The 12,347-nt window shown below is 48.8% G+C and overlaps 1 protein-coding gene across 1 annotated transcript in view; it reads left to right on the forward strand.

The window, feature by feature from the left end:
- The window catches only part of LOC136663106 (synaptotagmin-like protein 2), a 50,367-nt gene that overhangs the window by 22,507 nt on the left and 15,513 nt on the right, over positions 1-12,347 (forward strand). Inside the window, exons 4-7 of the mRNA XM_066640049.1 lie at positions 5,194-5,296; positions 5,905-5,998; positions 6,831-6,924; positions 9,204-10,373. Of these exons, the coding sequence (XP_066496146.1) occupies positions 5,194-5,296; positions 5,905-5,998; positions 6,831-6,924; positions 9,204-10,373 (1,461 nt within the window). The remainder of the gene's footprint in view (positions 1-5,193; positions 5,297-5,904; positions 5,999-6,830; positions 6,925-9,203; positions 10,374-12,347) is intronic.

Below are 12,347 nucleotides of genomic sequence, written 5' to 3' on the forward strand. Positions count from 1 at the left end.
TTCCAGCTTCATTGGGTTTGCTTGCTGTCGACGCTTCCAGTCGGTGATCAAGTTTTGGAACCGAACCCTGCAACGGAGCAGCAGAAGATAGTAAACCATGTGACTGGGATTCTTCTGCCTTGGGGGAATTCTCACAGGGCCTCTGTTTGAAAAGGACAGTCAATTGGTGAAAAGGTTATAATTTTTGAGGACCTTTCACCAGACAAAGGACTAAGCGCGCTAAGCTGGTTGGACAACTGAGCTAAGAGACTTATTTACCTCTGGCTGTCTTCCTCCTAAGTCACTATTTTTTTCACTATTTTGAGGCATGCCAAATACCCTGAACCCCCCTTTTTTTTCCTTGATGAAATGCTTTAATAACTGTTGGATGCAAGCCTTCTCATAAAAGCGAAACCTGCTGCTCTCCAACCGTAGTTGCTTTAAAGTTAAGATTTGCCAATATTTTCTCGTTTGGTGAGACATAGAGGTTTTAAGTTTTGGAATTGACCTGGGCAGGAAAGTTCCAGTAAAAGTTGGACATTGTGCAAAGTACAGTTGAGCTGCAAGGTCAGCACCCTCTTGGTTGGCTTGAACCAGTCTAGACAGGTTGTGCATAGACCAAGGTGGTCTGATTTCAGTCTTTGTGAATCCCCGTCTGCTACCTTATGCGGTTTTAAATTTTTACACCAGAGCACATAGATTAGCAGTTCAGAGATAACGGATTTGTGTTCAGTTAACCAGCGTAATGCACTCTTTGCTTAAGAACACAAGAAGTGTCTCATTGCATCAGATTTAACTGACCATCATTTATATGCCAGTATAGCTGGTCCGCCAGACCATTGGACCCAAGTCTCCAGAAATATAGGAAGTTGCCTTTCATTGAGTCATGGGTTCATCTAACTCAGTACTGACATTTCCCAGCTCTGCACAGCCAAGGATTGAATGTATGAGCTATAGGCTTTCTCAAGGGCCAGTAGAGGATATAGTCTGTCTTCTGCCGAGCCTGGCACAGAGAATTGGAAAAGACTTGAACGGATGGTCTATCAACTCTGCCTGCCTTGTGGATCAGGCCCACCAAAACCAAACCAGGCATCTCTCATTTAAGGCCAGGATGGGCTGAGTTCAGTCTCATGCGGTCCACGTTTCAACATCTGAAAGTCTCCCATGTTCCAGTACCTGCCCAAGATCATTGACACCTGTGAGTGTTTGTTGGAGAAGGTGATGGTCGCACATGCGTGAATATTTACGGGCCGTGTGGTGCGCAGGCTCCCATTTTGCATGCTGGCAAGGCTTATTTGGAATGCTTGATACCAGATTGCAGGATCACTCTTCTTTTCCGGCACATCCCGTGACCCAGAAAACCTTTTTACTTTTAAAGCCGTGCTAGGAATGTTATTGCAGAGCACATGAATGTAGTAGAGCTTTAGTGCGCGGGAAGGGCTTTGGGTCAGTGGCAGTGTTCCCTGAAAGCTGTGCAGCTCCAAGTCCAGCCATGTGCAGCACCAGCAATCTGGATGTTCAGTGAGGACACAGGATGACACCACAGAGTGTCCAGAAACAGTGCTGTGCCACTGTTGAGGAAGGGGTCTGGACAGGGGTGCGGACCCCTTAGATTTTTCAACCACTGTGCCACAGCATACTGATGTACCGCAAACAGTCTGCAGATGTGCCATGGGCATTGGGGGAGGATTATTTATTTGCCATTGGGGATGTGAGTCCCCAGCCAACATCATGGTATACCTTGTCAAAAATGGATGGTGCTTCTTGAGCATTTTAGCACCTTCTCAGTGTGCCGTGAGATCAAGAGGATTGAAAACACTGCATTAGAAGGAAGATACGTCAGTGCACCCTTTGCATCTAGAATGTGTCCGGTTCACTCCCTGGTATCCCCTGGTAGGGCAGAGAAAAATCCCCACCTGAAAATCTGGAGAGCCTGTCTGTCCATGTCGGTGATACTGACCTCCATGGACCAGTGACCTGATGCAGGATAAGGCCGTCTTCTGTAAGTTTGAGGGTGGGGGCCCAGGCAGGAAGCCTCTATAGAAGCATTGGAGCACAATCCCAGTAGTGAATCATTGAACTACGATGCTGTGCCTGTTTTGCCCCAGTCCACCTTTGCTGTGCTGATGGGCTCAGATTTCTGTGAGTTGTCTCTTTGCCCCCCCCCCTCCCCTTTACAGCTCCCAAAGGATAGCTTCCTTCTGCACCAGGTGCGAACAATAGGCGATCCCCTTTTATTAGCTCTCTTGGCCGCCTCCTCTGTTTGCCAAGATCAGATGACTTTGACTCCAAACAGGAAGTAGCTCAATTAAAATCCTGGAATGGATTAACTTTGTTGACAGCTCCCTGCCACGTCCTGTTTAGCCTCGGAGCTGGGTTTTGTTAGCTTACTGTGTGTGTGGTGGGAGGGACAGTGAATTGGGTCTCTTTGAAATGGCTGGACCCAGGGAGAGGGGAGGGTGTTATTTTCACAGCAACAAACCTGCAAGCATCTTCTTTACTCCCCTTTCTGTTGTAAAATAGCACCAAGCACACATGAATTCTTGTACATGGGCAAGATCTGGGGGGGGGGTGTCTCGATACAAGATCCTTCACATTCCGCAAATGTTCAAGAAGTCAGGCTCTCTCCATGCAGCACAAACTTGGCAGCTTGGGCACCGTTCCAAGTCTCATGCAAAAGCGGGAGGGAGAATGTGCTGCAGGGTGTTAGTTTGGTTTTCTGTCTTCCTTCATTGCTCAGCTGGTGCAAAGGAAAATGCTGGATGCTGCCTTGGGCATTTGCCTTGGCACGGAAAGATGGGGTAGAAATTTTTTTAAACAACACACAAGCATGTGTTGCTTAATGATGGGGTATGTTCTGTGAATCCAGTCACTGAGCACATTCATTCACTGGGCAACCTTAGCTCCCCAGAATGCCTTGCAACAACTGGGTAGCACCCCAGAATGCCTTGTGGCATTGTCGTATACTTGGTCTCACACTCCCAGGGTTTTGGGTGCTCAGAGTTCTTGGTTCTGAACCCTAGAGCCCTCAAAGATCCCTGTTCGGTAGTACTGCCACCACCCTGTAAGAGCCAGTGCCTCAATCCAGGGAAACTGAGACCCTCTAGGCTTAACTATATCCCTTGTCGGCACTGAGCACTTCCTTTACTTAAAGTCTCAGTCCTCAAGTTACTAGTCCACAATGAGGATTTTTGGTAGCTTGCTGAACGGCTAGGCAGGATTCTGAACCTTTGTCCCCAACAGACAATGAACCAACATAGTAAAAGATTTTCTACTTTATTAAATACATAGGGTTACAAAAAGTTACAAAGGCAGCAAATGCTAGAGGCATAAAAACTTCTAGGAAACATATCAGCATAAAATAATAAAGCTAACTGGCTATCTCTATTATTCTCTAACCCTCACCTGGGTCAGCTTCTTTTGTAGATCCTCAGTTACCTATGAGGCCACATGGTCCTGGCGGGGCAGGATGTGCATGCACCACCTATCTCACCAAGAGACAAGGACCAAAAAGACCCTGTCCTCCGGAAGTGGGGCTGGAAGCTCCCCTCTCAGCTCTTCCCTCCCCCCCTGGAGATCTCCAGCTGCATTCCATCCTTGATGGGCGTCTTTCTGGCTGCCTAGGTGCTACATAATCACCTTCCATTGAATTGTAAATTCTTAGCAGATAGGACTGCAAGCCCCTTCTGTGTTACTGTTTTAGCTTGGTTCAGGCTTTACATGTTACTAGGCCTAAACTGTACATGTTCAGGACAGGCATGCTGTTCATATTATACCACTGACCTTCTGCATGGTGGCACTGCTGTCCAGGTTTGATCCAAAGGAGAATGGTGTCTGTTGTTAACTTCAAGCCGAATCAGGATGCCGCCCACTTGTCATAGCTACACAAGACCCACAAGGCAGCCTAAGGGACCGCAGTCGTATATGCAGTCCAACATTGGTCCAAAGGTCATTATGTAGCGCATACCTGTAAATGCTTTCGAGACCCATCTTATGCCACCCAAGAACAGCACCTGGAACAGGAAGTGTGTGTGGAGGTGGTCGGGTTCCTCTCTCTTCTTCTTGGAATGTCTGCATGGGTTTCAGGGAGCATCACTAGGAAAAGCGGAGGGAGGAGATTTCAAGAGAGCACAGGTCCGGCTCCTAATGAGGCAAACTAAGGTGGCCGCTTCAGGTGGTGGTTTATCAGGGGAACACAAGAAAGCCTTGCTCCTGAGTATCCCTTAGGGATCATTACCACCTGTATACAGGTCTCAACCATTTCTCTGAGTTGTCAAGAACCCCCATGTGAGAAAGCAGCTGGTCAGCCCCTGTTCTGCAGCTAAGAAAGCCGGTCATTGGCTCATATTTATGACTTCAACCTCAATGCATGGCCCTTTTGGGCTACTGTAGGAAGCTGGAATCCCTAGCACGTATGCACTGCTGAAACAGAGACGCCTGCGTTGGCTCGGTCATGTTGTGAGAATGGATGATGTCTGGATCCCAAAGGATCTCCTCTATGGAGAACTCCTGCAAGGAAAGCGCCCTACAGGTAGACCACAGCTGCGATACAAGGACAGCTGCAAGAGGGATCTGAAGGCCTTAGGAGTGGACCTCAACAAGTGGGAAACCCTGGCCTCTGAGTGGCCCGCTTGGAGGCAGGCTGTGCAGCATGGCCTTTCCCAGTTTGAAGAGACACTTGGCCAACAGTCTGAGGCTAAGAGGCAAAGAAGGAAGGCCCATAGCCAGGGAGACAGACCAGGGACAGACTGCACTTGCTCCCGCTGTGGAAGGGATTGTCACTCCTGAATCGGCCACACTAGACGCCACACTAGACGCTGTTCCAGAACCACCTTTCAGAGCGCGATACCAGAGTCTTTCGAGACTGAAGGTTGCCAACAGCAACAACAAGGAAGCTGCCTTATTCCAAGTCAGACCAGCAACTGCTTGGGAGGGTTAAAGTGGTTCGTCTTTATTTTAAATAAAAGTTTAACTTATTGTAAACGTTTAAGTTTCTTCATTGATTTGATTTGGCTGTATGGGGGTGTTAAAATTTTTCCTACTTGATGATGTCAATTCTGGCTATGACATCACTTCCAGGTTAATGACATCACTTCCAGTGGGTCCTGACATGGTCATTCTAAAAAGTGGATTCTGGTGCTAAAATGTTTGAGAGCCACTGGCCTAGCGACCATCAGCGTTTTTCAAATTTAAATGTTATTGGCTCTCTAACAGGTGGAACGAACGAGCTTACCCAAGGGAGCCTGGAAGGCAGAGAGGTGCTGTTACCATCGGAAGAAGCAACAGCTTTGCCCTCCCCTGTGTCAGAAGAGGAAAGGTAATTTGCGATGGAGAAGCAAGGAAATGGGTCTACCTGCAAAGGAGGCAGTCCAGGTCAAAGAACTAAGTCGGTGTTGTGTAGCGATGTCATTCAGGTCCATTGGTAGACATGGCATTTGACAGAACAACCTGGGTTGCTGCCCCCAAGGAATTTACAATTTAATTTAGACTGGGGAGGGAGGCAGAGAGGATTTCTTGAGGCTAGTTTGGGATCTGTTAATGGTCACCCAAAAAGGTCTGTAGGGATATGTCTCAAACTGACAGCCCGCCCTAATCCTTTCCCCCACCATAGCATGCAACCGCACTTTGGGGGGGGGGAGTCCTAAAATCTATCCCCCATGGATACCAAGGTCCTGCTGTACACACATGTTAAAACCAACTCTGTGAGAAAAAGAATCAAGGTAACAGTGGCAACCACCAGGGGCAAAACCAGCAGCAGAAGGCAGCATCCACATTGAAAACCTTTTGGACTTCTCTTCTATCTTGGAATCTGGTTGGCAACCTTCAGTCTCGAAAGACTATGGTATAAGCCTACAGCACCCGGTATTCCCAGGCGGTCTCCCATCCATCTGTGCTGTTTGATAAGGTATCATTCTTCCTCTCCAGGTCTCGGGAACTTGCTTTGGCTTCTTCAGAAGGTCGCAGGAACAAGCTGAAGCCAAGACTAAAGTTGGGTGACCTGCCATCCCAGACAGAAAAGGTAGTATCCAATGGAAGCAGCATTATGTTCATATGGCAGTCAGTTTCAGAAGAAGCCAGAGGAATTCCTTTCTTTTCATTAGCCATCATTAAATGATGGAGTTCGCTGTTTTGAGAAGTGGTGGCGGCCACTGGTTTGGGCAGGAATTCAACCAATTCGTGAAGGGTAGGTCTATCAGCAGGGATTTGGGACTCGGCTCAAAGCCATTTGCATGTCCAAGTCAATGCATGCGCCGTGTGTTCTTGCTAACTTTACCGATGCGTCCACGTAGCACTGCAAGACTTCCTGGGCAATCCAGAAGCCAGCATGATCACCTGGGTGGAAGTGCTGAAAAGTGCTATGGCCGGTAGCTCTAAGCTTGGATCGCCGTTAATCAACTGGGTGGTGGGGAGCAACACCCAGAATTGTCTGCCATTGGGGGTGTTTACCACACACCACCACCACCACCCTTTTTTTTTCTTCCTTTAAATTTGGCTCAGAGACTTGAGTCATGACTTGAGACTCAGACTTGACTGGAGAGTTTGAGCAAGGACTTGAGACTTGACTTGAGACTCAGACTTGACTGGAGAGTTTGAGCAAGGACTTGAGACTTGACTTGAGATTTGAGGGTAGAGACTTGACTTGAGACTTGGGGTTAAGGACTTGAATACATCACTGTTTGTAGGTTCTGAATCACATGTCCCAGATCAATGATCAAGGTGCATTTTGGTCTCCCAGTTTAGCAGAAGATTTCTCCTTCACCCACCAAAGTCTTCAGAACTCGGGTTGGGAGCCATACTGTAACCTAACAGAGTGATGCCTTTTCTAGTTTTGTCCGTTTTTCCCCCTTCAGCAAACCAGCCTGGAAGATGTCTCCCCAGCAGATAGTGGTGTTGGTGCAAGCCCTTTCATGGCTACTCGGGACAACTCACAAGTGAATGGGAAAGGTATGCTTCATTTGCTCTTTGGGGGCTTCTGGGTGATAGCATTTTCTTCCAGGGAAGTGGCCACAGAGCACATGCCCCTAGGGAAGAATGCACAGGCAGACCAACCACCTTCAGAGCAGCCATTTTCAACCTTTTTCAGCTCACGGCGCACTGACAAGGCACTAAAGTTGTCAAGGCACACTACTACTTTTTAATTTACATTATTATGTTACAGTTTAATTAATATAACTAAGGGCACAAGCCTAACCAGATCTACTCAGAAGTAAGTCCTATTTTGTTCAATGGGGCTTACTGTCAGGAAAGTGTGGTTAAGTCTTAGCCTTAGATCATTCCAGCCTTAGATCATTACATGACAATGAAAGAAATTCCCCAGGAGCTTGGAGAGGGAGGTGTGTGTGGTTTCTGGAAAGGTTTTGAAGCAGGTCTGTTCAAACTGTTATCAATTGATGTGCTCTGATATGCCAGGAAGTGGCAAAGAGAGATGAGACTGAGCACACTGGAGAAATAGAAATGTGCTGTGCGGGACAGTGAGGAGATGCGGCTGAAACAAGTGCAGCATTCACTGGGGTGGGGGAAGAGAGAGAGATAAGAGGAGGCACCCTCTGAACTTTGGAAGGTGGTGAAGAGGGAGGGGAGGGGCAGAAAGAGAGGGGTGAACTGCAATTACGATGGGTGATGTGTGTGCAGGAGGGGAGGAGGTGTGGGGGGAAGAAAAGCATCACTTGCCTGCTCATTTATTCAAGAACGAATGCAACCAAGCCTCTGTACGTCTATTCAGAAGTGAGCACCATTATAGTCAATGGGGCTTACTCCTAGGTAAGTGTGGATAGGATTGTGGCCCAGTGCCCTTCCTGCCAAAGCCTTGCCAGAGGAGGCAACTCAGGCAGGGTCACTTTGGGGCATTGCAGACAAGGAAAAGGGTCTCTCCAGCATCTTTGCCAGCCAGCTGCTTCTACCTCCTACCTGCTTCCACCGTCAGGCTTGCTCTCACTCTCGCACCCTCCTTCCTCTCGCTGCTCGCCCTCACTCCCTCCACGTTCTGCCCACTGGGAGCTCTTCCAGGCTTCTCTAGCTGCCTGGCTGGCTGCCCAATCGGTGCCAGCAACAGCAGGAGCATTCAAGCCCCTGCGCGGCTGCCCCTTTCTCTCCTGCTGCCACGCGAGGCTCCAAGCCGCCTGACTCCTTGGACCCACGGCACACCTGAGGCAGCCTCATGACATACCAGTGTGCCATGTCACAGCGGTTGAAAATTGCTACTTCAGAGCATGGTAGCTGATCCCGTCTGATCTCAGAAGCTAAGCAGGGTCAGGCCTGGTTAGTACTTGGATGGGAGACCGCCTGGGAATACCGGGTGCTGTAGGCTTATACCATGATCTTGGAAGCTAAGCAGGGTCAGGCCTGGTTAGTACTTGGATGGGAGACCGCCTGGGAATACCGGGCGCTGTAGGCTTATACCATGATCTTGGAAGCTAAGCAGGGTCAGGCCTGGTTAGTACTTGGATGGGAGACCGCCTGGGAATACCAGGTGCTGTAGGCTTATACCATGATCTTGGAAGCTAAGCAGGGTCAGGTCTGGTTAGTACTTGGATGGGAGACCGCCTGGGAATACCGGGCGCTGTAGGCTTATACCATGATCTTGGAAGCTAAGCAGGGTCAGGCCTGGTTAGTACTTGGATGGGAGACCGCCTGGGAATACCAGGTGCTGTAGGCTTATACCATGATCTCGGAAGCTAAGCAGGGTCAGGCCTGGTTAGTACTTGGATGGGAGACCGCCTGGGAATACCGGGTACTGTAGGCTTCTACCATAGTCTTTTGAAACTGAAGGTTGCCAACCAACCAGTCAGTTTCAGAAGAGGCAGAAGGAAATCTTCTCATTGCACGATCCATCACTAATTGGTGGAATTGACTCTTACAAGAGGTGGTGATGAAAGAGCAATGAGGGTGAGTGGAGTCCTACAGGAAAACAGTTTTTTTTTTCTTTTTGTTCTTTCCCACTCCAAGCTGTGGTGAAACTGATTTTTGGCATGCTTCAAGGTGAAAAAAGCCACTTTCCTCAGAAGGGAGATGAGGGCCTATGTAGATCTGTGCCATGTCTTCAGCTGGTTACGTTGAGGCCAAACCAGGAAAATAGGATATTGGCAGAACTTCTGCTGCCGATATCTGCCCTCAATACACCCCTGGCTTTGCCCACCCCTACATAACCCTTTCACTTCAGAATGCAAAGCAGAGATATTTTGTTTTTCTCCAGTAAAGCTCTGAGGATTCTATGTTCGTTGTAGGTCACGAAATACAATCTGTGTCATTTGCGAAGTTTTCTGAAAAGGATCTAGATGATTTTCCTTACTCCACTCGAGTGGATGTTCCAGACGCTGCTACAGAAATCCTAGTCAATCAACCGGTTCTAGACAAAGAAACCAGTGCTTCCAGTAGGATACCAGTTAGGAGAAAGCCTAGCAAAGGATTCAGTCCAAACACAGACACAAGTTATGGAGCTGGGAAACCGGAGCTTGATCTATCAAAAAGAGAGTCATCGTTGCAGAACTCAAAGTTATCTCCTCTATGGTTGGAAAATAGTCCAAGGACTTCATCAGATGGTCATCTTGTAAGACAAGGTGCCAATTACACCGTTTCATCCGTTAGCGGTAAAGATGAGGAAACTGGCCTGGACCGGGAACATTTCAAGAACCTGAAGAACTTCTGGGAGAAAGGAGGGGAATCCTTCTCCCCAAATCATGTGTCCGATAAATCCTTTGGAAAGGCTGTTGGCACAGAGGTCAATGGGAGGCCATCTAGATTGAACCGGTCTCTCTCAGTACAGTCCAATCAGAGCCAAAATGGTGATGACAGGGTCATTTCTAGTATCCACCCCAAAGCCAGAGTCCCCTACAAAAGAACAGCCACTTTATCTTCCAGCGAAGATGAGCCCATTTACACAGCGCCCCCAAGGAAAGGGTCAGGATCTTCTGTCCCCAGATCCACCTACGGGAGAAGCAAAGGAGCTGTGGTGAATCGGAATTCCCTTGGTGAGGAAAATGGGAAGCAGTCTCCGCTAGACGATGAGAAGAAAGCTCAGCGGTGCACCAAGAGGTCCAGACTGCCAGTCCGAGTACCTTCCGTCAAAATAGAGTCGCCCACCAAAGAACGGTCTGGGGTCATTTTTGAACCGGAGGTACCAGCGGATGAGTTTGTCATGGCCGACGAGAGCAAACGTAAGATCGAGTCCTTGGCAGGGAGAGTTCAGATATTAATTGAAGCTGCGTCTTTGGAGGATCTTAATAAAGTTGCTTATACTGTGGAAAGTAGCCCTGACTCAGGTATTCAAGGTGACCTTGGAGCCAATGGAGAGATGCTTGACGACAAGTCCTGCGGTCCCGCAGGGGACCTGCTGGAAAACGGAGCTGTGGGTGAAAGTGGAGTCCCTCAAGAAGTGGATCCATCTATGCTTTCAGGTACTTGATTTTGGTTTTAAAGTGTTTAAAAGTCCACACTGTGGGCCTGCGCCCCACCCGGAACCGATCCACCCACCCCTTCCCTGCCCTCCCCTGCCTTTACGCTACCCCTCCCACATCTCCTGCTGAAGTGCCTTCATCAGCAAGTAGTGGAAGAGGCACTGGAGAGGGTGGGAAGCTGCTTGTTGAGTGGCACACTCGCGGAGCGCCCTTTGCGGCTGGTGCTGACTGCTTTCTAGGTCCTTTATGGCTGGCACCAAACACAACATGCCATTCAGCACAGCTGGGTCCCCACCACAAGCAGTGAGTGGCCATGGCTGTGTGTCAGCTGCCCATCGACTACCCCTGCTGCAAGGACGTTTGCACGGGGGGGTGGGTGGGAGGAGGTCAGGGGGGAGGAACAGTACTGAGACTGTAGGGTAGGGAAGGGGGCAATATTGGCAACGGCCGTGCTGCCGATATCCTGTCCTATTTCCCAGCCTCAATCCGCCTTCCCCACTTCCCTCGGACTTACACCATATAGCTTGCGCAGGTTTGAGAAGACCCAGTAGAGTATTGAGGGTTTACCCCTGGGCAAGGGAGCAAACATTTCCTTACTCAGAGGAGACCTCTGGGACTGGCCCTCACCCCCCCCCACAGGATGCAGAATCTTTGAGTCATCCCTTTTCCAACCACCTCTAAGATTTGCCTGTGCTTAATCTTATAGTGACCAAAATCATGATGCCACAGCCATCCGTTTTTCTCAGGGTGTCCCTTTTTTGCTTTGTGGATAAACTTGTCTAGTGAATTGTGCTGTGGGGGGGTGGGGGGTGGAGTTTAATTTGCATCAATCTATTTTAGGAGCTGAGTTAATTTTCAGGAAGCCAAGAAGAGAATTTCTTTTTATCCAGAGCGCTTTAGCCAGTTGATTTTTCTAATACAGGTTGGCTCTCCTTATCCCTGGGCTTGGGACCTGTGGATTTGGCCCAGTGCAGGTCAGGAGGGCCTCACTGTACCTCCCAGACACAACCGGAAGAGTCCTCCGTCAGGAGGGAGGCTTTTTGAGGTGCAGGGAGGTTGTGTGTGGCCTCCCTGCACCTGAGAACACCTCCAGACTCCATTAGAAAGCACTTCCAGTTGCACCCAGAGGTCCTTGGCTGAATTCTCTGATGAATCATGACCCACAGATTCAATTATCTTTGGATTGTGGTATCTGGGGGGGGGGGGGTCCAGGAATTGCCCCGCTGTGGATACCAAGGGTGAACGGTACCCCCCCCCCCAGTCCTAAATTCATCAGCTTAGAATCAGTTCCACTGACTTCTGTAGACTTCCACACACTTAGAATTGCAGCATTAAATGCAAGATTTCTGTACTGGACTCTAAGCATGATTACTTAGTAGATTCTCCCAGCACCAGTGGCCTTTATTTCAAAACAAAAATAATACATAAGAACATAAGAGCAGCCCCACTGGATCAGGCCATATGCCCATCTAGTCCAGCTTCCTGTATCTCACAGCGGCCCACCAAATGCCCCAGGGAGCACACCAGATAACAAGAGACCTCATCCTGGTGCCCTCCCTTGCATCTGGCATTCTGACATAGCCCATTTCTAAAATCAGGAGGTTGCACATACACATCATGGCTTGTACCCCATAATGGATTTTTCCTCCAGAAACTTGTCCAATTCCCTTTAAAAGGCGTCCAGGCCAGTCCCCATCACCACATCCTGTGGCAAAGAGTTCCACAGATCAACCACACACTGAGTAAAGAAGAAATATTTTCTTTTGTCTGTTCTAACTGCCAACACTCAATTTTAGTGGATGTCCCCTGGTTCTGGTGTTATGTGGCAAGGAGTTCTACAGACCAACCACACGCTGAGTAAAGAAATATTTTCTCTTGTCTGTTCTAACTCTCCCAACACTCAATTTTAGCGAGTGTCCCCTGGTTCTGGTGTTATGTGAGAGTGTAAAGAGCATCTCCCTATCCACTCTGTCC

Source organism: Tiliqua scincoides, chromosome 12, assembly GCF_035046505.1.
Source record: "Tiliqua scincoides isolate rTilSci1 chromosome 12, rTilSci1.hap2, whole genome shotgun sequence".
Classification (NCBI taxonomy): domain Eukaryota; kingdom Metazoa; phylum Chordata; class Lepidosauria; order Squamata; family Scincidae; genus Tiliqua; species Tiliqua scincoides.